The sequence below is a fragment of the Uloborus diversus genome, chromosome 5, assembly GCF_026930045.1.
Source record: "Uloborus diversus isolate 005 chromosome 5, Udiv.v.3.1, whole genome shotgun sequence".
Classification (NCBI taxonomy): Eukaryota; Metazoa; Arthropoda; class Arachnida; order Araneae; family Uloboridae; genus Uloborus; species Uloborus diversus.
In genome coordinates, this window is record NC_072735.1 from 51,119,213 (window position 1) to 51,146,513 (window position 27,301).

The 27,301-nt window shown below is 33.2% G+C and overlaps 1 protein-coding gene across 1 annotated transcript in view; it reads right to left on the reverse strand.

The window, feature by feature from the left end:
• The window catches only part of LOC129222917 (cell adhesion molecule Dscam2-like), a 564,289-nt gene that overhangs the window by 396,572 nt on the left and 140,416 nt on the right, over positions 1-27,301 (reverse strand). Inside the window, 1 exon segment of the mRNA XM_054857478.1 lies at positions 13,246-13,407. Within this exon segment, the coding sequence (XP_054713453.1) occupies positions 13,246-13,407 (162 nt within the window).

Genomic DNA, 27,301 nt, shown 5'->3' on the forward strand with positions numbered 1-27,301 from the left:
GAGGTGCTCAGATTTTAAAATGTTTTATGTGCACCCAAAACGAAAATTTTCACGAGATAAAATGCTGCCAGTTTCAAAATTTTGAATTCCGAATCTAGATTCTAATTGTTAAAATCTAAAACAAAACAATTAACGTTGAAATGTGAAAAAAAAATTTTTTTTTTTTTTGACTGTTCTTTTGCGGAGAGTATTATTTTATATTTTACGTAAATAGAGAGAGGAGTTTTATTTTTCACATAAAAAGTGAATAATTTGATTTCTTTTAACTACAGTGGGTGGCCAAATTATTAGGGACACTACTTAATACCTCGTATTTTCAAGTTTACGCACATTTTTTTAAGAAATAAACTCCGAACCACATTTTTTTAATTTGCATAGCAGCTGGTATCATTATTCTTGTTTTTTAGAATTGGTAAAAATACCAGACTGCGTCAGTTTACAAATATTTGAGGTTATTCCACTTTTTATCCCTTGTGAGAAAAAACTGCTGCTGTCGTGAGGTTATATAAAGTATTCTAGAATTATTTCTTCGAAAGTATTGGTGTCTGCTATAATTAATACTCAAGTAACACTTATTAATAAAGCAATGATGCTACATTTTTGCGATTAAATTTCAGTGTTTGATTTATATTATTTTTTGATATTGTCCAAACATTTTTAAGAATGGACGCGTCGCCTTGAAAATACAGGGGAATAAAAGAATTACTATTCCCCTCCTTACATTTCTAAAAAAGCTTTTGCAAATTTAAAGATTTTTCAAAGTCACAAGTTGCGTGCATCAAAAGCTTAAAATTGACCAAAAGAAATCACTGAAAGCAGATCGCATAGACAAATGTGACAGAAACCGCAACACTGCTCTTTGTATCAGCTGTAGAATCAGAGATGTGTGCTTTTTTGGCTATTTAAAAATCTCTAAAAAAACATTCTTGATGGAATAGCTCCACTAGAAGGAGTCGCAAGCCGTCTGGGGGCGCTGGTAAAAGAAACTTTTTCGACTGAAATGCTAAAAGTGAAGTGGTCGGAGAAGCATGCCTATAAAACATTAAACTAATCAAAATAATAACAGTATTTGTCAATAGGGGGCACTACATACAAATAGTACTTACACGATTCCAGTCCTCAACAGTAATTTTTTAAAAATTGTTTGGCCCACTGTATTAGCTTTTTCTCAGTCTCGGTGTGGAGTGTTTTTTTTTTACTCTTAGACCAATTGCCTCCTGACAGTCCTGGTGGAAACTTCAATGCCCTGTTCATTCATAAGTAAGACGGTCTACACTCCTTTTGCGGTTTTTGAGGGGAAAATCACTATCGCTGGCCAATACGAGCACTGATGATGTGCTCTCTGTCACATCTTCCTGAGTACTCCACTTCCAGTAGAATATTTTGTGCAATTTTAATTTTGATCTATCCAACTATTGACCTAAAAACACCTGTTATACTTGTTATAATTCTGGGTATGTGTGGAGGGACGTAGCAATGCTTGTATTTCCCTACACTTTCTAGAAGACACGTCTTATCACGCCCTAGTGAGCATGTTTAAGAAGCTTTTTACACTTATTTTTCTGATGCTAAACGTTCATCGTCAAACGGTCATCGGAACAGGGCGGTAGCTAGGCATTTATAGAAGGTTGAGCACTTGATCTACTTGGCAAGTTATTCCAAAAATAATTTTCATGGGGAAGAATTTCAGATATCTTACTGATGACCCAGGACCATCAAAGGGTTAAAGCCTCGTGCATTCTTAAAAAACAGTTTTGACAATATCAAACAACAATGTAAATCAAATATTGAAATTTAATCGCAAAATGTAGCAACATTGCTTTATTAATAAGTGTTACTTACGTATTAACTATAGCAGACACCAAAACTATCGAAGAAATAATTCGAGAATACTTAATATAACCTATCGACAACAGCAGTTTTTTCTCACTACAGACTTATACTGGAATAACCTCAAATATTTGTAAAATGACGTTGACACTTCTAAAAAAACAATAATAATGATACCAGAGGTAGTTTTTTTTTTTTTTTTTTTTTTTTTAATGTGGTTTGTGGATTATTTCTTCAAAAAGTGAGTCTTAACATGAAAATATGAGAATTTGAGAAGGAGTGTAATGGAAGACACTTAGTAAAAATATGCTATAAATTTAAAATTTTGATTGCCTTTTTTTTTAAATAAGTATTCATTAACAACTTTAAAAAAATTGCGGTTTTAAAAGATAATAAAAAATGGGGAAAGAAAGTTTTTACTTCTTTTCCGAAGTACATTTATTATATAGTCTGCAATTATCCAGCTTGCTTTTAGCACCTTCTCTGATTAAACATTTTTTTTTTTCTTTTAACCTCTGATTTATCACATAATTTCCATACCGCCTGCATATTAGAAACTACCTTTCCCCTAGAGTTTTCTATTAACAGCTTGAGCTATTCGTTGTCCGCGGACAAATTGAACTCTGATTATGTGGCGGCCCGGAACATCCCATCAGCAACGCACGTCAAGCGGCAATAATTGGCCTCTTCACCTGAAGGATTAATCCTAGAGCCATGTCCCTATTGATTAGCATGGATGCGTATGCGTTGGAAGTCAAGGAGAAGTCATTTCGCGCAAAAAGTTAAAAGAAATTCGCGTTCACTCAACTTATTCACGCATCCTCGCCAAGAAACAACATTTTAGTGTATGTTTATAAATAACTATTCGTCTGGAAGATAAGTTTTAGCAACGTGTTAATTAAAAATTTTCAATCAAATGAAAAAAAAAAAATGTTTTTTTTTTTTTTTTTTTTTTTTTTTTAATGAAGAAAAAGAGCGATATTGTAAAATCGACTTAGTTAAGCATGAAAATATTTCTAACCCATTCAAAACATTTTTTAGATGCGGTGCATCATTTTTTTTTCAATTTGTAGGTTAAACATGAAAAATAATGTGAAGAATAAAAATTAAAAAATAACTACGAATAAAGTTAAATTTTATCGATTTGTGTTTTAGAAGTTGTAGGCATTTTGTAGAACCATTTTCTTATCGATGGTTTAATTTTTTTTGTTTTGTTTGTTTGTTTATTTGTTTTAGTATTATTGCTTCCACTTTTGTTATTTGTCACTTAAAAAACTATATTGTTATAAGGAAATTTACTATTTGTATAAGTGGAGAATTGACCATTTTCTTTAATGAAATATTTTATGCAGCTCACGGGGGGGGGGGAGGAGCAAAAAGTGTACATTATTAAATGAAAATTAATATTGGAGCAACTGCAAGAAATGATAACTATCATTGTGCAAAATCTCGTTTCGTAAAAAGTAAATTAGGGACACGCTTCAATATTTTCATTGACTTATGAAACTGTATTTTAATGCAATCAGTTTACTCAATGTATGTATAAAAACCGCTTTAAAAATATTCGTTATCAATAAGCTTTTTAAAGTTTTTGAAAAACTCGTAGTTAGTATTTTCCACAAAGGGTCAATGTCTATTTACATACATTATTCAGTTATCTGATCGTATGTTAATAACTTTCTGTAAAACACTTCAGAGATTTGTTTTAAAAGTACCGTTGGAGAACTAGCTTTTAATATATATATATATATATATATATATATATATATATATATATATATATATATATATATATATATATATATATATATATATATATATATATATATATATATATAATATATATATATATATATATATATATATATATATATATATATATATTAGGGTGTCCCAAGATATAATGGCGAAAAAAAAATTTGTGAAATCGAATACGCATACCCTCCAAATTTTTTCCTTTTCACCTCAGAAACATGAGAAAAAAGTTTTATTGCAATAAAATAACGGGAACCCGTGCCGACTTGAGGTCAAAGTTGGACTTGAAATCTTGTACAGCGACTACAGTGGAAATATTGCTAACTGTATAATTCCTTACTACACGTGACATCAATTTTTTTTAAGCAGATATTTATAACAATATTAGACTACAAGAAACATTACTGCACATATTTTTATTTCAATGTTTGCTTTTTGCAGTCAGGGACAGAGCTTCTGGCGCTCTTGACGCAACGTAATACAAATTGTTTTTTGCGTCTCATCAGCTCTAAGCAAACCATGAAAGTCCTGCGTCATTTTTCCCGCTATTTCAGCTGCATCGTTTACTGCTTTAAAACATTTGAGACAGTCTTTTTCACATCAAAGAATGAAATATTATTGACCATACCGTAAAAGCTGGATGAATTTTTGTAGAACAGCTTTTGAGGTAACTGGTTCCACATTTTCGTACATTTTTTTCAAAAAGCACAAATCTTTGTTGTGTGCTTTGACTGCCAAAATGTATTGAAGCCATGGTTTCACGTATATTGTTACTACAAACAAGCAGACATCAAACAATGTTTCATTTTCCTTCGTATATAATTTTAGTTGTGAACTAAATAGTAATCGTTTTAGGGAGTAAATCGTTCGAGCCGCCCATCGAGCTTGGTGCATGACTCCCGGTGGTCTTATTTTAAATTCATTTTCTGTATCTCCACCTAAAAATATGATAGGCAGTTCTATCAACTCTTGATGGTCATCCCTGACCGTAATATTAGTGAGTTTAGCACGGTAAAAGTCAAGTAAATTTTCCAAGTTAGGGTACAGTTCGGAACAACTCCGCAGCTCCTCCATAGCACTGTATTTTAGTGGGATAGATCAGTTCATTTATATGATGGCGGGAAGTAAAGAAAAGCATTTCTCTATCATATATTTTCTCAAGAATAGCGCAAGAACCACTTAAAGGACCTGTTTTGGAAGCTTCAGTATCACAACAAAGAGTTTTGAACTTTGTCTTCGAGATTCCAATCTAAAACTGCCTTTCAAACAGCCTGTTTTTGTTCTTTTCCTGTAGAATTATCCAGTTTAGCCTCAGCAATGAGTTGTTTGTCACATCGTTATGAAATAACTATAGATAAGCGATATTTTTTTGATTTTTGAGCACTCAAAGCAGGCAACACTTTCATATCCCAAGGTAAATTCACTACATGTGGTACCTCGTACTGAAAACCAATTTTTATTCTTTCCTCATGCTCCTTCCGCTTTTCAGTTCGAATCTTGGAATTGAAGATACCTATAACAAATCCATCACTGTTACACCCAAGTGCGTCAATATTAGCTTCAAGAATAAACACAAAATCTCGTATACTTGGACACCTGTCCAACGCAGCAACTGACTTCGGAGTAATAAAATGGCTCCTCATTACATATTTACTTGTTCCAGGTTCTGATAATTCTTGTTCCAGGTTCTGATATACTTGTTCCAGGTTCTAATATACTTGTTCCAGGTTCTGATAAACTTGTTCCAGGTACTGCTTTATATGTTTTAGGGAAATCTTCTGAATTAATATTTTCACTAGAGCTCGAAGAAGAACTTTCTTGTACAGGTTCATACAATTCCGAGGATGTTGAAGCGGAATCGCATTTCATGCACCATTTCTTCTTTGACAACTCAAAGTCGAGCCCTTTCCTCTTTATCGGCCAGTTTTTTATCCACCTTACCTAAAGTGACCACGTCGGCCGGGCTCTCTTTGGAGTGGCAAGAAAATCCCATCTTCCTCTATTTTGATTAACCGAAGTGCATCAGCATGTGCAATATTGAATAAATTACTTAAATTACTCTCAAATTCTTGTTGGCGCTGCCTGAATACTTCCTGCAGTTTTTTTTTTTTGCATTTTTTTTTGTAAGTCTCTCCAAATTTGATACAGGTTTTTAAGTTTATTCGCACAATTTGGCAACGATTTGGTAAGAATGCGTGCCTTTTCCCAAAAGATGGTACATTCCCGAATGTCGAGATTTGCACTTTCACTGATGGTTAAATTTACTTCTCAAATGTTATAAAACAAAACGGTCAGAACTTGTCCGTTAGAGGGAAGTTTCAAACCTGTAATTTGGTGTTTTACGACTCCTATTAAAAATATCTCTTTTTTCAAACTTCGCAATTCCAGTGCCATGTTTCGTTCCCTATGGAGCGACTATACTGCGCTCGCTGACCGGAAGGTATTCGTACTGACACATTTGACGGTTTGCAAATTGCCACGGATAAGCCCCCCCCCCCCCCTCCCCAAAATATGTTTTTTCTGTTTTCATTTGTTTTCTGTGCACAATTTACAGCTGTTTTGAGCTTCGCAAAGTATCGCGTCGCCAGCGTTCGCTTGCTTATGAATACACGTGCTATTTGCACGTTTAGAACTTTAGGCGCAAGTCGGCACGGGTTACCGTGCTTCAAATTGCATGAAACTTTTTTTACAACGGTTTTGATGTAAAAGGAAAAAAATAAGAGGGTATGCGTTTAAAAAAAACGACTTTCATTTTTTTGGGACACCCTAATATATATATATATATACATATCTATATATATATATATTCCTCTGCGCACTTTCCAAAACTAATCTAATTTGCTATTTTTGCATACTTGATCAGATTTCATGGTAAATCTGAAGTCTCAATTACCGAAGTTGTCAGCTGTTGCCAGTAAAATCAAAAGTTCTGCATAAAAAAAGCTTTAGAGAAAGTGAATGATGAAATGTATGAGTGCTTGGCTGATCTTAAGAAAAAGTCTGAAAAATGTAGGAAAATAAAAAACTTTCAACATAATCTTTTAAGATCCGATAAGCTCTCTACTTCCTTTCACTCTTTTCTTACTTTTTTTTAATCTAAAAAAAAAAAAAATGTTTGAATATTTCGTTTCACAAGAGATCTTCTCCTAGCTTTTGGTATCTGAAATTTAATACCACATTTCATTTGAATTTATGACTGCATTGAAGAACCCTGAATACCCAATCGTCATTGAATTTTCTCAAATCATTTTGATGGTAGAAAAGTGCAAAAAGTAACTTATTTGAAGGAATGATGACTGTTATTGAAACTTGATAGAAGTGAAATTGCATTTTTCTGTCCCGTCTATTGTGAAAGAGAGAGTGGTCCAAATGAAGTGCTATCTAAAAATACATTTATGTATTCATATTTTATGAATATTTTATACTGAAAATTTATAATATATATGCAAAAGTGATTTGACTCCAATATGCTAAATTAAAAATATTTTACAAAATTTGTTATGCTACTATACTTTAACGTATGAATATTATACTCAATTGTACGTAAAATGATAAGATACACTCAAACTTGTTTTTGTGCGTCTTCTTTTTCTTCGATATTATTTATGTGCAATTTTTATGTATTTATTTATTTTATTATTTATTTATTTTTGTGCGGTCTTTTTTTGCTCTTCTTATAATTTATTTATTTATTATTTATTTTTTGCGATTATTTATTTATTTATTTATTTATTTATTTTTGAGCGGTTCATTACAATTTCAATCCGATTGGAACTCATTTGACGAAATTATTTAGAAAACGAGTGGGAGGTAGTATCTTCAAGTGACGACAGAGACTACCCGATGGGAGTTCACTGTGGCCTCCGGATAATTTTCTAAATCGGTACATTTTGTCTGACGATTAGAAAAATTATCATTATTCGGCTGAATAGGAGTTCCCTTCCGCAGAGTTATCATTTTAGAAAAAGAATGGAAATAGAATGAGAACTATCTAAAGTCAAAAACAAAAACATCTTTGCCTGAATCTCTCACGATGAATAATTGCTGCTCATTGAAGCCTCATTTGTTCAGCAGTATAAACGATTATCTAGAGGTATTTGAGATTGCGAGTTCAATGTCTGACTTTGCGGTGGTTATGGCTGCAAATCCCTCTACGTGTGCCTGTATTTCTTGATACAATGAAATAATCATAAATAAGTGCATTAAAACGCTGAGCTCAGTTGTCATTAAAAATAAATAAATAAATAATTAATAAATAAATTTGAGCAGTAAGCTCTTTGAAAAAGAACTATCAAATCCTACGAATGCCTATTTCATGTGGGTCAGTCAGATAATTTTCAAATGTCCCATACTTGTATCATTGAAGTACATACTTTTATGCAGTTTTAAATAAAAACCCACTAGTTATGCAAATATGGAGATAGGTAAACCCAGTAGACATCTTCACCGGACTTTCGTTTTGCCACCTTAACCTTCAGAACTAGAAGATCATTCACCGAAACGCATTCATTGATCACCCAGAGAATGAAGATGGACTATCCACTACATAACTTGAGTTCATCCTATTATGGATGGGGGGCGGAGGGGGATAGTAAAGCAAAAGCGGACCCCAATGGACAAGACGAAAATTCCCGCAAAACTTAACGAAGATGCCGTTGAATGCTCAATACAAAATATTTAAGGTCTACACTATCTCAGATTCTATTAGAGTCATAGCAATGGCAGACAATGAACCAAGGAATCTCATCACTGCAGAGATGAATACAACTATGAGCTTGTCAAACTTCCCCAACCGCACGAATGCTATGGAAAAATACATGACGAAGCCACGAAGCTGCATAAGAAGCACGATTGCACTTCATGCGTGCACGTATCGCTTTGTGAACGCTAATGCTTACGTCCGACTCAAAATATCAATTCCATTATTCCGTTTTGTAATCTGTTTATGGCATTTTATTATATGAACTAAGTCTTAAGTTGACGAAACTAATTTTAACAGGGCGAGTAAAGTGATGTTTATTTTTTTGTAATGTCCTTTATACCATTGTAAAGGATAAGGGTTTGATAAATCACAATAATTTTCAAAAATCTTCAAATTTTACGAAACTTTTAATTATTTGGTACATTTTGAAATATCAAGAAAATTGAAATTTAAAAACGAAGGTTCTTTTGGTCATTTTCACACCACTCTACTACACACCTTAGACAATAAAACTCCAATGTCATTTTTTTTTATCTTTCTTGCAGGTGCCCCCCCCCCGCCCCCCTCCCCAAAAAAAAAGAATACAAAAAAGGACGAAATATATTTTATTGGGTCAGGTGTAGTGGAATGAGAAGATCATTTATCATTGAGTTACAAGAAAAAAAAACATTTTTTTTAAATAAAACACTCATATTATTTACAATAGTTTGGCTTTATTTCGGTTCAAGAAAAAACTCAATCGAAAGAGTCAGTTTAGTGGCACCCTTCTTGAAAGCTAAATTATAAAATTCAAAATTAGCTGATATCTTTGAAACTTTGTTTTCAGAATTTTATTTGAATTTTGATAGCATTCTATTACTGTTATTTTCATTAAAGGAAGTCTTCTTTGTCAACTGAAAAAATCAGATATGAAAAACTCCATACATCTTAAGAAATACGTTAAAATTTTTTAAGTGGGATGGAATGAGTAAAATATTAGGCTAAATGACAAAGTGAGTGGAATTAACATTTTTTCTCATTAAAAGTGTTTCTTTGAAGCAAGTTGTTTATTTTATCCGAAGTTTTAGATTCTGAAATCCTTATGTTATGGAGTTGATTATGGTGGCGCTAAATCTGATTGGATGGAAGACATAATTTTTGAGGAATGGTTCAAACCTTTTTCATTGCATCTAAAAAGACAAGCAAACCATCTGACATACGAAACTGTAAAGCATGCTATCGATACTGAAATTATAATTTATTTACCACCGAAGACGAGTCATGCCCACAACCACTAGAGAAAGCCAGAGCTGACTGAATAAATTGAAAATCAGTCTGATCAAACTTCTATTCCACTAAATTAATGTGCAATATTTACAGGAGATTGGGTGCTAGTTATAAAACAAACATTTGCTACTAATCTTTCTAAGAAATTTAAAATGTATTTTATTGGTCAAGTTCTAGAATCTTTAGATACTGGTGCTTATGCTGTAAGAATTCTGAAATATTTCTTGGGAAGCTTTTTCACCGTGTCCCCAATAATACGAAAATCTAAATTAATTACAGAAAGAAGGGATTAAAGAAAAACAGATCATCAAAAAATTAAGTCAGCCAATCCTCAACAATCGTGGACACTATACCTTTAATTGAAGTGAAATTACAGACTATACTTTTCAATAGATTTTTACCATTATATTGATATCTTTTTGTGAAAAAATAATTATAAATTCATGTTTTCACTTTGAAATTTAGTTTAAAATAATACTACCCATTTCACCCCACTCCATGGGGTGGAATGGGTATAAAAACAGAGTTCGAAATAATAGCTCTTTCACTAAACAATAAAATTATTTCAGTATTAATAACTATGGATATGGGAAGTGTATTGTTCAAAGGTAAAAAGTCAGTTATGGTTTTTTGATTGTTGGATATCGGATTTGAATAGTTAGACAATAGATAGACCCATTCCACCCCACCTGACCCTACTCTCGTTATAAGCTGTCACTTATAGCAAAAGTTGTTTGTTTGGGTACATTTCAAGGAAATCAAAAATGAATAAATAAATAAATAAATAAATAAATAAATAAATAAAATAAAAAAAAATGGGGATGCATTAAACTCAAATAAGGGTCCAAGAGCCTGGATTTCATTTAAACTAGTTATCGCTTAAATGTTGGCACTATATGAATGCTATAAGGAATTAAGCACAACTTTACCTTTCTTCCTAAATAATACTTATTTATGCCATGAGAATACAAGATTTCACGTTATTGAAAAACAAGCTCCGTGAAAAAAGTTTAAACTGTGCTTTTAAACTTTTACAAAATTAAGTTGTATCCCTTTCTTTTTTTGTAAAAAAATTTTTAGGTTTTTTTTTATGTATTTGTAATCTTTTTCGTTTCATCGTACGCAATTTCCTTCCAGACAGAACTTTGATGTTAGCGTTGCTTGGAAAACGACCAAACTATCGAGATTTTTACTGCTCATTTCCAAACTTCAAACTAATTCAAAAAGGTCACTTAGCAAAAAACATTTTTGAAATATGTGCAAAATAAAAAAAAAATATATTGACTGATTATAGACTTAAGCATAATTTTTGTAGTTTGAAAACAAATAATATTACTCAATTTTATAAATAACCTATTAAGTTAACCTATTAAGTAACCGATTCCAAATAAGTGTGCTTACAAAAAAAAAAAAAACATTTTTCTTCGCTTGAATTCAATAAGTTTAAGAAATCAATGCAACATGTAAAGCCTGACAACTTGGAAGTCTAAAGTAAATTTTGTACTGTCAAAGCATTAAATTTGACCTTGCCATTGATCATTTTTATTTTTAATGCAAATTAAATTTAAAGAAAAATTATACCAGAGTTGCATTTTGTGCCATGTTAAGTAACAAAAGCAAATGAAACGGCCACCTTATTTTATTTTTCTTCCAATTATCTATTTAAAGTAGCTTGCGAGTTGAGCTGAAGTAACTTGGATTCTGAAGTAACTTGAAGATTGGAAGATGTTTTTAAACTGTATTTCTTACACAGCTATCAGAAATGTGTTTTAAGTTAATTGCTGAAAAAGTCTATACGTGTTGAAAACCCTTGAATGTAATTTTTCGTCCTCTCAAATAAGTATTTAAATTCTTATGGAATATTTCCATTGCTTTTAAAGTATGATTTTCTTTACTGATAATAAAGTTGAAGGTCTATGTCTGGAACTATGTTACACGTATAGTGCCAATACCGTTGAGCCGATTTTCAAAAAATTAGTTCGTAGCATAGGGTCTGCACCTCGAAGCGATTTTTCGAAAATTCGATTTTTTTCTTTTTTAATTCTAATTTCAGAAACATTTTACCAAGCAAATTACCATAATATGGACGAGTAAACTACCATAATAAGGACACGCAAATTACCATAACACACATTAAGTAGCATACTGGCGAGAAATTCTTCATCCATTATTTGTAAATACACAGGCGAACCAAATGCAATTTCAATTTTCTACAATGGGCAAAGCAGTGCGGGTACCGCTAGCAGAATAAAAATGACAAATTTTAATCATCTGATTTGCTCTAACGCCTCAACGCAACGTTTCTAAACGGTCTAACGCAAGAATTAATATGCCTTACTTTGGGGTTATATCTAGGTGAGGGGAGGGAAGGGGTCCATGAAACATAGGGAAAATGTCAAGATGACCACAGGATAAAATTTTTGGAAACTAATGCGGATAATTTTTTGGAAACTAAAAGATTAGTCAATTGTTAAAAAAAAAAGAAAGAAAGAACGAAAGAAAAACATTCAAAATATTTCAATTAAGAACACCCATTTCTTTTTTTTTTTTTTTTTGATTTTAAGTTATTTGTTTGCTTTTGAACAACAAATTTATCATCAGCGTCTAAAATATCAGCATCCTCTAAGCAATTTAATAAATACAATAGAAATTAACCTTCAGTTGAATGACCCGACAAATATATTTTGTATCAGAAGGTAAAGTTTAAAGATTTGTAGGAAATATATAACGTTTTAATTCTTCGTTACGCCTGCTATTTTTCATTTCATTGTTCATAAAGATAATGATTGACATCTTTTAGTCCCAAAATACTGGTTTGTATTTTTTGAAAAGTTTATTTCTTAAGTTAGATCACATTACCCAAATAGCATTTGAGTTGACCTAGTCCAAAACGAGGAAAATGTAATACTATTTGCAGAAAACAACATCACATATGCTCCTTATCCTTAAGTATTGGATGTTTGAAAGAAAAATAGATATAGTATTTTCTGAACAGAAACTACAATGGCACTGTCCTCGTAAGGCAGGAATAGAATAATGTAATAAAATATATAGCAGCTCAATATTTCCGAACACGTCTCATATCGCCATCCGAGAATCGAATACAGATAACGATATTTCCGTTCCTGCTAGGTCATTTTGATAAAAGATACCTCTAAATCTCTTTCTAAATCAAAACGATGTATTGAAGAGCTTGATTTAAAGTCGGCATTTGTTACATTGAGTAAATAAAAATAAATGCAAGTGATTTCTTGTAAGATATTGAAAAATTACTTTGAAGATAAAACAGCTTTACATTATTTATTTGGTCCCTGTCGCTTACTGGTAGAAATGACGTTAGAATTTTTGTTATGAACAATCTTGTAATAAATATTATTTATGATGCGACTTAAATGGAAAATAATCAGATGCCCGTCAAATGCTAAAACATGTTGCAGGAAACCACTTATTCTTTGAATTTATTTTTTTTCAATTAAATTAAATTTAGATCTTTTTTTCTTATAACACTCAAAAATGATGATTTCCAAATCTCTTGACTGGCTGACCAAAATTCATTTGCTGTTTAAATTCAAAGTTCTGATTATGACAGTTAAGACAAAAAATAAATAAATAAGTTCAAAAATAATATTTTTGGTATTATACTGACTAATACTAATTAAAGATTATCTATCTTTTATCCAAGATAATCTCACCTGCATTTTTATGATGAACTATGACCAGGCCGTCATCTCTGGTCCAAGAAGTGACACTGAGAAATTCTTTCATAAAGTCCGGAACAATGCATCTAAACACTGCTGTATTGCCATGTATGACGTATTCGTCGTATACATTTACTTGATAATCTTGCAGAACCACTGAAAAGAGAAAAAAAAAACTTTTAAGAAGGTTGTAACACATCAAGAAACAAAATATTTATTTATGTGCGTACTGGGGAGTGCACAGAAATTTTTGGTGCCTGTGACAAATGCTTTTACGGGCCCCCTAAATATTGTTAACCCCTACGTTCCTACATATATTTCACCCCGCATTTAAAAAATATCGGTCACCTTCAGGCTTGGGCACGGGCCAACAGGGGCTCCCACCTTATGCATGCCCCTTTGCGTTTACTATAAATGAATTGATAGATGCAATGCATTTTCTGGTCTTTTTTGAAATAACAGGATCTACTGTTTTTTTTATTTTAAAAAATGTTGTTTTTGACAGTAACAAATGCTTTCTGAATTTAAAATTTAATTTTGAAAGCATGCGTAAAACTATGTAAGGTAATTAACGAAGCACGTATTTTAATACCACGTATTAATTTAGCTTACGTTTCACCTATAAATAATATATGTTTATCTAATGCAGTATCAATTCTAAATTTAATGACATAAAATTACAAAAAAAAAAAAAGAAAAAGAAAAACACTTTGCACGTATACATTTTAAATCGTGAAAAACACATTTTAAATATGAAAAATACGGTAGTGGAATGATATACAGGGAAAGAAAAATAACTAATTTGTAGGAAACATTCCATTCTTTAATGAAGAAGTAACTTCAGCTAGAAAATAATAAGTAGAACAACAAAATTGATGAATGACAACATTTCATGTTGTATTCTTCAAAACCAAGATCGTTCTGACTTCATCGAGATTTCAAACAAGATACTTTTCATTCTATTTCCATTCTTTTTCTAAAAGCCATCACCTCAGGGTAACAAGACTACAATCCAAAGCGCCGCCCCGTTTTCAGTACAAAATCCTGAGGCGTCTTGTCAGAGAACGAGAAAAAAAAACTTTAATTTCCTACCATTTCTACTGGGGCGTAAAGTTTCAAAGAGTGCTCGCTGCGCAATGTGTGCTTGAATTGGAGCCGAATTTTCTTTTCGCCAAACACTGCCTGGCTAACATTGGAAACTTTTCGTCGATGATTAAAACAGCTTCTAAGAAAAGGGGATCCTATCTGTCTATCCTCCTATCTGTTCCTTTCTTCTCATGTCGCATCGAATTTTCAAGCCCATTCATAGGATACGCTTTTATAGCATCGTTACCAAGGATTTTTCTTTACCCCAGAAAGCCTCCGTATATATTTGAGATATAGTGTGCATGCTTTTCTCTTTCCATTCCTTTACCGCCACGCGGGGCTTTTGTATCAAAGGGAGCTTTTCATCATTTTTAGAGTTCTTATTCTGTAATCCGTTGCTGAAGCAATTTATTTTTCTATAAGCAAAAAAACATCTCAAATTTCAAATTGGGCATTGATAGTATGAATTTTAATTTTAACACGAGTTTCAAAAGAAATGAACTTACCTAAAGGTTGTAGAAAATGTGTAACAAAACAAGTAGCAATTTGTAAACATTAATATTAGGAATGTAAACAACAAAATTACTTGAAAAAAAAGGCAAATTTAACTAGGCATATTAGTGACATAGTTTTTATGTCAGTTAAGGACCCATTTTTAAAATAAATTTTAGTCTTATGCTATTTAGTTTTTAAAAAATAACAATTGTTAGCATTAAAGAAAATACTTTTAAGAAATTCTTGACCACTACACTTTATACATGTTTAATATAGATTACAAGCAAAATTGCTTCGCAATAAAATATTGAAGTTTGGTATTTAAAAATTCTTATTTGCTGTAACCAATACACAATTTTATCCATTCACGCGGTAAAATAAATATAAAACATATACAAAGCACTGGAACATTTAATGATAGAGCATTTAAGTGTAAATAACATTGAAAAACCGAAAATGAATCCTTCGTATGATTAACTTGCAGCATGTTGCACATTTTTACCCATTTTTAACGAAAATGTGTGCTGAACGGTAAAACACTTTAAGTTTGCAAGTCTCTGTTCCCTCTGGTAAAAAAAAAAAAAAAAAAAAAAAAAAAAAAAAAAAAAAAAAACAACAGATCAACTTCAGATCCTACCGTTTCTTGTGAATGAAGTGAGTTTAAATTCTGTACAGTATATTTAAGAATTCCCCAGTTAACTTCTAAGAGTAACTTGGGTATGAAAAATATAGCTTTACGACTGTTTCTCAGTGAATGAACCCACATTTCTTTTTTCTTAACGTTATTTAATTTACCTAAGGGACTAGAGGTTAACAGATTCCCAACACCTTTTCTTCCCCGAAAGGTTTATGTAGGTAAAAGTTCGCACACCACACCATTATTTTAGAAGCTTAAAAATGTATACAACAGCAATATTTCATTTGAGAACCATATATATCATAAGATATTTCAAATTTTCCTATTATAATATCAATTGATTTAAATTGTATAAAAAATAAACTATGCGCAACATTTACGTAAATTTCACTCAAAAGTGTATTGAGCCAAATTTTAATCTTTCGAAACAACCCGAAGAAAGGAAAATTAAGTTGTTTCCAACTACATTTTATGCGTAAAATGCAAACAATAAAAATAGCTTGAGAAAGAATATCATTATCAAGTGTTTTTAGTAACTTTGCACCATTTACTCTGCATTTGTAGATCTGCTGGAGAGGGAAATGTAAAATCAGTAAACATTGAAAAACAACTTTTTCCACAATGTCATCTTCAAACACTGATGACGATTGCACAATTGTTTTTAAACTCGAATAACTGTCATAATCGATGCTATATGTTTCTTAGTCATCACTCACCCAACATTCGAGTTTCAAAAATTACCACAAGTGTGTTAGTGAAGTTTAATTCCATTTATTTCATGTTTCCTTTTAGCCCGACTGAACCTAATCTAACAACAATATTGTTTATAGGAAAGACATTTTTTGTTCATACAAAACTAACTGTGCCCACATCATGTCCGTTCTAGGAATTTAAAGGAATTCCCTAGAATGAATGAAAATCCCCCCCCCCCTTTCCCGAACAAACAATTTAAGAAAAAAAAAAAGCTAAAGTTTCTTGGAAAATTAAAGTATTTTTTCTAAAGAAATAAAAAGCATTAAATCAATTTCCAAAGTTGCTTTAAAATGTCAATCATTCCACCAATGTCATTGCTTATTGCTTATCTCGCCGAGCGACTAAGCAACCTCAGCCTAGCCAATGTGCGGGTGAAGTGAACTCGAACGAATTAGGGATCCGATCTTTTTAACGCAAACATTTGAATAAAGACCCTGTTCTCACCCCGTTTCAGCGAGGAAAAAGAACGTAACTAAAACACATAATAATTAGAACAGAATTAAAATCCCGTCCCCCGTTGAAAATAGATTTAACTCAAATACGCAACACAATGTACATAAAATGATCATTCTGCTCCACTTACAGAGAGAGAAAAAAAGCTTCAAAATCAATGAAAAAGAATAGCATTAGAAAACGTTACAGAATTTACTTTTATCGTAGCAAAACATATTCTGAATAAATATAGTTTTAAAGATTGAAAACAAAATATCGTCGCCTCAAGGCAACACTATGATATCTAATCGCAGAAATAACACTAAATGTCTTGCTCTGAGGTGACAATATAAAACAAACCACTGCTTCTCAATCATAACATTCCTTGCACTTTAAATGATTCATGTTAAAAATTAGTAATTAATCTTTCAATTTTTGAAAAAAGCATCGTGCATGGTTTGTTGTTAAGTTTTAACCATACATACGAAAATGACAAATTTTTCGTAAACACTTGGTAGCATTAAACTTGGTTTATTTATTTTTTTTAGAAGTGATAAAATAAGTCTGTAAAAAAATAACAAAAAAAAAACTTTTATATTTTCTATACTTTTCCAGCTTACGTGAAGTGTCATCGATATGAAGTGGTCTTAACTCAGCTTTTTTCAACAATAATAGAGTTTTATTTTCAAAGAAACCGAAAGCCGACTTAAGAATTTATAGTAGAACGTGCCAGTTGTATCAGAAAGAATAAATTCGCTTTCTCTACTTTTCAGTTATCTCATACGGTTGTATTTCTTTTAATGGCCTGTCTGAAATGTTTGAAGACACGTCACTTGTTTCTCTCATTATATAATTCCCGCACTAGGTAAGAACTGGTTTAGCCTGATCACCTTGTTTTGGTAATGTTTTTTTTTTTTTTTTTATAGATTTTATAAGGAATTCATTTTTATTTTATAATTAGTTAAGACACGAGCATAAATGCATTAGTTAGACAGAAATTTGTTTAAGTCATTCTAACATAGTTTCGAGAGAATAAAAATTTTGTGAAGTTATCCGGAAAAAAACCAGTCCGCGTAACTTTTAAGAGCAGGACTTGTATTTTCTATTGTTTTTTTTTTTTTGAGCTATTACGAATTTCTAATTGTTTTCACTTAACCATATAATGACGTCCGCGTCCTTTGATTGTGTTTTTTATGCTTATAATACACTAGCAGTATCCGCAGGGCAGTGCCCGTGTTAAGAAGTTAAAGGAAGTCCGTTTAACAAAAAAAAAAAAAAAATAAATAAATAAATAAAATCCACGCCCCCTCCCCCCTTTTGATGTGAAATGATCATTTTTCTTCAACTAAAATTCTTACAGACCTTTTAACAATAATCTTCGGAATTTTAAAATATTCACCAAAACACATACAAATATTGACACAGGGTTCAAACTGGATTTTAGAAATAAAATGAAGGAGTTTTGAAGGAGTAAAATGAGATATTTAAGGATTACTAATGGACTGTCCTTAAATGATGTCGCGCTTTTTTTTTTGACATGTTTAACTCTCTTCCTCCTTTGTCGAAGTGTAACACTTCATCTTGCTCCTCTTCTCACAAAGTCATATTTTTTATAAAAATATTGTTATAATAGCCGCGTGATGTTTCTTTTTGTTACTCTCTCTTCCCCTTGTCACAATTTTATGAACCCGTCTCCCCCTCAAGGCATTACATCACTTGTGGATGACCCATTTTACGATATCATAACTGCGATTTGCTTAACAATTGTTTTGTTTTTTAATACAATCACTGAATACAGTACATATTGTCGCATCAGAGCAATTATAAGATATCTTAGTATTATTTCTGGGATTAGATATATTACTGTTGCTCTGAGGCGACGATATGCTTATGTATTTTTTAAAAAATTAAATAATAACCAGACAAACTGTCTTTTGCAGCTGAGAGTATGGTGAAGGGAAACGCAATCAATATTCACATAAAACTTGAAAAATAGCGAAGCACCATTTAAGCATGGTTTACTTAATCATTAAATGTCTTAGTCATCCAATAATATTTTCACCTTCAACTTTTATAACTTTTATGATCCATTTGTAAATCACATCTTTATGAAAAATAAATATACGAAATTGCTACATTAAAGTCGCCTTTATACCTTCGCCCTTGTGATGATGTTAAGTTGTCGATCGAAGTATTTTAAGTTATTGTCATAGAAAAAGACTATGTAGTCTTGAACTCAAAAAGAATGAGTCTTAAAGGACTTCAAACCAAAACGAAGGATTTTAAAGGTTCCTTCAATTTTTTTTTTAGTTATGGAATACTGGAGGAGTTTCGAAGGAGCGTACGAACCCCGTAAACAGTAGTTTTAAAACTCAAAATAACCCTTCAACTTCATAGTTCATCGCTTAACACGCCAAGCAGCCACGCTACCGTAACCCTGCCCTTAAGCGAGTGAAGCGGGTTATCCTTCCTGCAATTTAAAGCGTTTTGCAAAAATACGCAATTCTATAATAAAAATGTTACAAAAAATAATCACAATTGAGTAATACGGCAAATCGAATTATTTACCTAGATAAGTAACTATTTTCAACTATAAGAACAAAAACAAACGTTGGAGAAATAAGGAATGCAAAACCCAATAGAAAAACCCTCCAAAATCAAATTATGTACCTGAATATCAAAAAAAAAAAAAAAAAAAAAAAATCATTTAAAAAATCTGTTAGCTATCAAAACAGCGTAGCAAAAGCATGGTTCCCCGCAGATATGAAGACTGTCGGCCTTCATAGCTGCGGTGCTCTATGAAGACTGTCGGTCATGCGCTCTCGAATATTAAACTTACCCCGTCATCTATTAGGAATTCATAGAACTAAACAATTAATTAAACTTTTAATTTGCAATTACAAATATTTCGGTTAATCCAATTTAAAAAATAGCCTGTTGACTTCGTCAATAAATGGACTATTTAACACAAAAAGAAGTTTTCAATTCCAACCAGTAGCTCCTGAGATTAGCGTGTTCAAACAAACAAGCTCTTCAACTTCATAATATTAGTATAGAATTTTTTTCCCGTTTTCATTACACTTTTTATTACTACTCCACTCCTATTAGTCATAGCGTGATGTTATATTGCCTATAACCTTCCTCAATGAATGAGTTATTCAACACAAAACTAATTTTTCAATTCGAAGCAGTAGTTCCTGTGATTATCGCGTTCAAACAACCAAAGTCTACAGCTTTTTATTATTAGTATAGATGCGTCTTTGGGCCGCGTGTGTATGTGTATTCAAATTATTTATAAAAGAACTTTTGTTCTATTCTTATAATGCGGGCATCCACGTAGGGTAGGCCAGGGCCAGTTGAACAACTGTTCACTTTGAGCGGATATAGCCGCTCAACGATAAGTCCCAATCGATTGGTTTGCAACCTGGTGGATTAGTAAAATATTTCTTTTCAAAAGTGTAAAAATACAAAGAGAAAATTTGATTTTGCCCTTGATTTTCTGGAAGTTATCAAACTATTTCGGAAAAACGGGTTAAGATTTAAGAAGTTCATTTATTTCTGAAGAAAATGGTATATAGCAAGTGACAGAATATTAAATTTTAAAATTAAAGTGTCATGTCGCCTTTTTCGAAAAGTACAACTGGGATTCACCAGTTGTACTTTTCTTCACGAAACTTTTTTATGTACTTAGCTTATTATTTCTACGCATTCAATGTTTAAATATAAAGCCCATTCTCACAAATTTTGTCGCCTTATAGCAGCAGTATTAATTGTAATCATTATAAAAATTTTGAATCAAGGCTTCTCTAGAGCAAGCATGAAATTTATCCATTGTCATTGCTTTCTTAGGATTTTTATTAAACATCCTCAGGAAGCAAAGATTTATCTCATCTGTGCCAATAATCAAATTGGGGCTAAGTAAAGACGTAAATTAGAACCTTTATCACGAGTAACTTGTATGTTGTGAAATATGAACCGGTTTTGCAAACCTTTAATATTTAAATCTTTCTAATTAAATTAGCACACAAGCAAAACCTAGAGGGGAACCAAGGCTTAATTTTAATCCCAAATGCTTAAAGTTTTATTTACGTATATAGTTTTCCTTCCTTTTTGTACGAAGCATTTATATGGAAAAAAAAGATGGAATTTCGTGATGGTAACATTATTCCATTTCTAAAATACATATGTACACTAAAAATAATAAAATAACAGAGTTTAAAAAAATACAAAGCACTTTTCATAATGCACTTAAAATGACAAAATAACTTCTGTGTGTCAGAAAGGACAATACTTGAGTATTCCTGTAGTTTTCAATTATTCCAAGAAAACAACTTTCCCAACAATATTCATGTTTAAACACTCAAGTTTGTGACAGAAAGTTGGATAATGATAAAAAATTATTTGCCTCACTTGAGTCGTACTTTTCCTTGTTTGTGGTGTCATTTTCTTGGAATAATTGCAAACTACAGGAATACTTAAATATTATCCTTTCTAAATCAGAAAAGTTATTTTGTCCTTTTGAGTGCATTTTGAAAATTGCTTTATATTATAAAGAAAAATATATATGTTATTTTAAAAGGTGAACACGTTATTTTTGAAGCATTAAAAGTAACCATAACGTTCATTCTAAGCATAAGTAAAATACTGTATTTTGAAAGATGGCCCTTACTTTTAAAGAAAATATCAGATTTCCCTTCCCCGCTGCTCATAAGACTGTTATTAGAAAAAGCATCTGTTGGGATTTCAAAGGATTCCGAATGTGCCTTTCTAACAACTCGATCGAAGTACGTGGCACTGCGTAGAAGCAAATCAATTTCTTTTAACAGAATCCTTAAGTGAAAAACAAATTTGAGAACTTCCCTCCTTTTCATATTATTTATTTCTTCCCTTTGAAAAACTGATAAAAACGTGCTTTTTTTTTACCAGCGCGCTAGAAAACGTATTTCTATGAAATTCCCTCTTTTTATGTCCATGATAACAAAGAAGCATGATTCTATCTTTGTACTGAGGTTATCGAAATTGTCAGTTGCTTTAGTACATCTAATATTACTTTACTACGTTATAGTTGCAAGTTTTGATTTTATGGTTCGATTTCTACAGTTCCAGTTTATCTTTATTTGGTTATTTTGTAGTTTAACTTGTGATCGGAAATATCACGTTTGCTATTTTAAACACTACAGAAGTACAGTTCTTTTTCGCTAGAAATATAATTTGCTCATTAAACAAAGGGAAAGTTTAACCATTATGTCTGTATATTAGACATGCTTTCGACTTCTGGTATTAGATACATAGGCTGAGTATTTGGTTACTAATACATTTGTAATATCTGGGTGATATGGCACTTTTTAAAGGGCAAACCGGTTTTGTTTAAATGTCAAAGTATCATTTTAGGAAAAATGTATATATATATAGTTTTAAATACTTACCTGATGGTTGGTAAATTAATTCAAACACATCAAGTTTCGATTGAAAAATAGTTTTATTCATATTATAAGCAAAATCATGTTTGCTATCGCTAATAAATAAAATAAAAGCAACTCAGGGATAAAAGGTTACTTCTGCTTTTTATTTTATAAACGGCAATGTTAAAAAGTGTTTTTTTTTTTTTTTTTTGCAATAGATTTCCGATTGGCATTACGCTAAATTCTCGTGTATCAATTAATTATTCCAAGAGAGATTGCGCACCTAACAGTGACAAAAAAGATCGCGTCGGGTGATTAAGCTATCCCAATCAGTTTTATTTAAAATTTTAAACAAACCATTATTTTCCATCTTTTCATAATCTGTAAGTTTACGTTTGTACGCCAGTATTCAGAGCACAAAGCAATATAAATGCAAAAAGAGAGCTAGAGAACGCAAAAATAACCTGCTTAAAATGAGAAATTCGGAAGCATTAACAGACGCGTGGGACGAGTGAATTACCCCATTAAAACAGGTGAATTCCAAGAAATGATTGCTTCAAGCGCAGAAAGAAAAAGAAAAGCAAAAATAACACTTTACCTACCAAGGGGGGCACTTAGATAGGAGATACTGAAATGATGATTGACTACAGATAAATAATTACCCTGCAATAGGTGTTCGGATAAGAATGGGCTGACTGTGTGCCCCGCGCGATCTCTCTCGTGTTAAATACGCGATTGATTAGAGCTGTACGATATACAATATATGTAGAAACAAATGAAGAACATTTTCTGCAAAAATCCTCAAAAGTAAGAGATAAAAACTATCTACACTCATACTCAGTAAATTACCGCCTGGGCTAAAGCAGAAATACGTGAAATACACCGCCAGCTCAGTCATTTCCAGCCGAGAACTGCAGTTTCGTGCTTATTAGCACTCATCAGCCCGGCATAGGAAAGTGACTGAGCTGGAGATGGAAAACCTCTTATGGAAGCCAAGAGTGCGAAACAAACTGGTAGCTAATATAGAATTGGCAAACCAGACCAGTGACCGAAGCAATGGTTCGGTTCAACTCAAAGATTGACGCGAGGCAAAGTATATTCAGTAAATTACCGCCCATTAGCCAGGGCTAAAGCAGAAATACGTGAAATACACCGCCAGCTCAGTCATTTCCAGCCGAGGACTGCAGTTTCGTGCTTATTAGCACTCATCAGCCCGGAATAGGAAAGTGACTGAGCTGGAGATGGAAAACCTCTTATGGAAGCCAAGAGTGCGAAACAAACTGGTAGCTAATATAGAATTAAGAGACCAGACGAGTGACCGAATCAACGGTTCGGATCTACTCAAAGATTACACGCGAGGCACAGTATATACAGTAAATTACTGCCCATTAGCCAGGGATAAAGCAGAAATACGTGAAATACACCGCCAGCGCAATCATTTCCAGGCGAGGACTGCAGTTTCGTGCTTATTAGCACTCATCAGCCCGGAATAGGAAAGTGACTGAGCTGGAGATGGAAAAACCTCTTATGGAAGCCAAGAGTGCGAAACAAACTGGTAGCTAATATAGAATTAGCAGACCAGACGAGTGACCGAAGCAACGGTTCGGTTCTACTCGAAGATTTAACGCGAGGCAAAGTATATTCAGTAAATTACCGCCCATTAGCCAGGGCTAAAGCAGAAATACGTGAAATACACCGCCAGCGCAGTTATTTCCAGCCGAGGACTGCAGTTTCGTGCTTATTAGCACTCATCAGCCCGGCATAGGAAAGTGACTGAGCTGGAGATGGAAAACCTCTTTTGGAAGCCAAGAGTGCGAAACAAACTGGTAGCTAATATAGAATTAGCAGACCAGACCGGTGACCGAAGCAATGGTTTGGTTCAATTCGAAGATTGAACGCTAGGCAAGGTATATTCAGTAAATTACCGCCCCTAATGGGCGGTAATTTACTGGCCATTGCTTCGGTCACTCGTCTGGTCTGCTAATTTTATATTAGCTACCAGTTTGTTTCGCACTCTTGGCTTCCATAAGAGGTTTTCCATCTCCAGCTCAGTCATTTTCCTTTGCCGGGCTGATGAGTGCTAATAAGCACGAATCTGCAGTCCTCGGCTGTAAATGACTGAGCTGGCGGTGTATTTCACGTATCTACACTCATGTTTGTGAAAATTGCAACACCACGAAGGAATTATGCAGATGAACTGAAATTCACAGGACATGTATAGGAGGATAAGATATGTAAATGATTAGAATTACAGACAAGTCGCGGATGCGTGGACCGAGTTACGCCCTCTGAACTGCGGCTTTGACTCCGTATATAATGGGCTGTGGAGGTCTTTTGGAATTATTGTATAATTATCTGTTGATGGTAGATGTTTCTCTAATACTCGGTATGTGTCATCCAAAACGCAGAGCGTCATACGAACAAGTAAAGGAGTTCGAATGGGGCCGCACGATCTGCATGCGTGAGGGCGAACTTACGTATAGAGAAATCAGTGCCCGCACGTGGCGTAATGCCTCAACTGTGATGCGTATTGGTAAACGATGGACAGAAGACAATGAAATGAGCCGAAGGGCTCGCACCAGCCCACGCAACCGAATGACGCCGCGGGATTCTCGACACCTCACCCGCTTAGCTACGTTGGATCGTATAGCGTTCTCTCGTACGCTAGCACAACGTTGGAGTATGGTTACATGTGTCACACTTGCTGCATCCACGGTTCGTCGACGTCTGCTGCTCCAGGGTCCCCATGCAAGGATTATTCCCCTGTACAAAATTCCCTTCACCCTCAACCATTGTCGCTTTCGGCTTCAATGAGCCCACCAGCACACCCGATGGAGTGTGAACTAGCAACAGGTCGTCTTCACGGATGAGTCTAAATTTAATCTGCACTATAACTATGGACGTGTACGCGTCAGACGTTACATATGGGAACGTCATCTCCCAAACTGTCTAATCCGACGTCATACTGGCATAACGCCAGGCGTCATGGTCTGAAGCGCCATTGAATATCAAGGGTAGTCCCATCTAGTGCGAATTACGTGTAACACCCTATAGCGAGCGCTACTTCAAGGACTCTGTGACGCCGGAGGTATTACCGTTTTATCAGAGCATTCCTGGTGTAGTGTTTCAGCAGGACAATGCACGTCCACATGTCACACGTAACGTGCAAGTGTTCTTCAGTACACGACAGGTTCCCCTACTTCCTCGGCCTGCCCGTTCTCCTCATATGACGCCCGTCAAGCATGTCTCGGATTGCGTTGGTTGGAGACACGCGGGCGGTTGGTACGGATGAACTTTGGCATCACATTGAAGCTATATGGGATGCTGTTTCCAATCGTGACATTCAGCACCTTTATAATTCGATTCCAAAACGTGTACAGTCTTGCATAGCTGCGCGGGTTAGCTGCATTCGATATTAATTTACTCCAGTTATTTTCACTTCATTGATTTGTAATTTTGATCGTTTATTTGTAGCACTATGAGTAATATGTGCCGTAAATTTTATTCCTTTTCAATGAGTCCTTCATGTGGTTGCAATTTTCACAAACATGAGTTTATTTTCTAATAAAGGGAAGTGGGTGTCTGCTTAATAATTTGCGAAAGTCTCAGGGCTTGTGGCAAGGCGAGAAATATTTTACTATACAACGATCGTGCATAATTACTTAACTCCGATAAATTGGCAAAAAATGTGGACTTAAACGGAAAATGATCGATTTTAACTCAAAATATTTGATTTAAAAATCCATTAACGCCCGAATCTGACTCTTTTACCTCAAAATGTGATTGACTCCGGCTCCGACTTCACAGCAATGGTTTTTACTTTGAATAATTATTGTTGATATGAATTGTTTTTATTTTCAAGTTAAAGATTATGTATTTAGTGTTTGGCGGTTAAATTCGTCTTCTTTTATGTTTCTACATAAAGATTTTCTATACGTATCTTTTTCTTTAGATGAGCATGGCGTATTTTAGTTATAGAAATCAGGTTAAAATGTTAAACAGTAACGCTTGAAATAATTCACGACTCTAGTTTATTTTGAGAAAATTTATCAGATAATAGAAAAGTCGATGTATTGATATACGGGAAAGTAAGCTCGTTTCTTTTTGGACGGAATACTTTGTTATTCTCCCAATTTTACCTCGTTAACAAGGTTCATAATCTTGTACGAAAATACATTACTGTAATGTGTATTAATTAACGTTTATTATAAGAAGCTAAGTAGTCGAATTTCCATAAGGCCTAAATATCCAAACAAGGAAACTCGTTTTTAAACGACTTCAAAAAGGAGGCGATTATCAGTTCATATCGTATGTTTTTTTTTTTTTTTTTTTTGTTAGTTTGTCCACTCACAGCGTCTCACCTAGTGGATGATTCTTTTTTGAACGCATAGAGGATGGCTCAACTTGGGTCACATTAATTTGTTTGATCATATTTGTTCTGTGGGATAAAAGTTATGGTCAAAAAACAGTAAATTCCATTCAATCTGCCTATTAAATGATTAAATATAAAACTCATTGTTACAAAAGTTTACTGCCACACAACAGTAATATTAATAGTAATTGCAGTGATAATTTTGAATGAAGGCTTCTCTGAAGCAAACATCAAGTTTTTTCAGTGTCATTGCTCCATAGTGGGGGTAAACGTAACCTGGAAGTGAGATAATGCAGTGACTAAAATCTTCTTAGCCTTCACATTGCTACCAGGTTAGGTTTGCCTCAACTATATAGTAGTATTCTTATCGTTATCATTTAAGGCTATAACAGATGATCTGGGCTAAGTAAGGAGATACCGGATTGCATCACAAGCAACTTGTATGCTGTGAAATGTAAATTTGTTAGGGAAAACGTAATATTTAAATGGTTATAATTAAATTAACACACAAATTAATTATTCCAGAGATGAACAGAGATAAATTTTTAGTGCCAATCGCTTGAAGTTTAAGGCGTGTTTATAGCTTTTTTTCGTATGGAGCATTTTTAAGAAAAACATAAGGTGAAGTTCTTGCTATTTCGGAAATACATTTATCCTGAAAAGAATAAAATAAAAAAAATTTGAAAAAAAAAAAAAAATAGAACCGACTTCAAAATTGCTTTAAAAAGTTAAAAATAATTTTATTCTTTAAACACCATCAATAATAGTTTTAAACATAATTTTTGAAAATGGCGCAAAACCGATAGATAAAATCATTCACAGCTATAACTCAACTTCAACTATAAATTTAACCAGGCCCAGTTTCTTCACTAC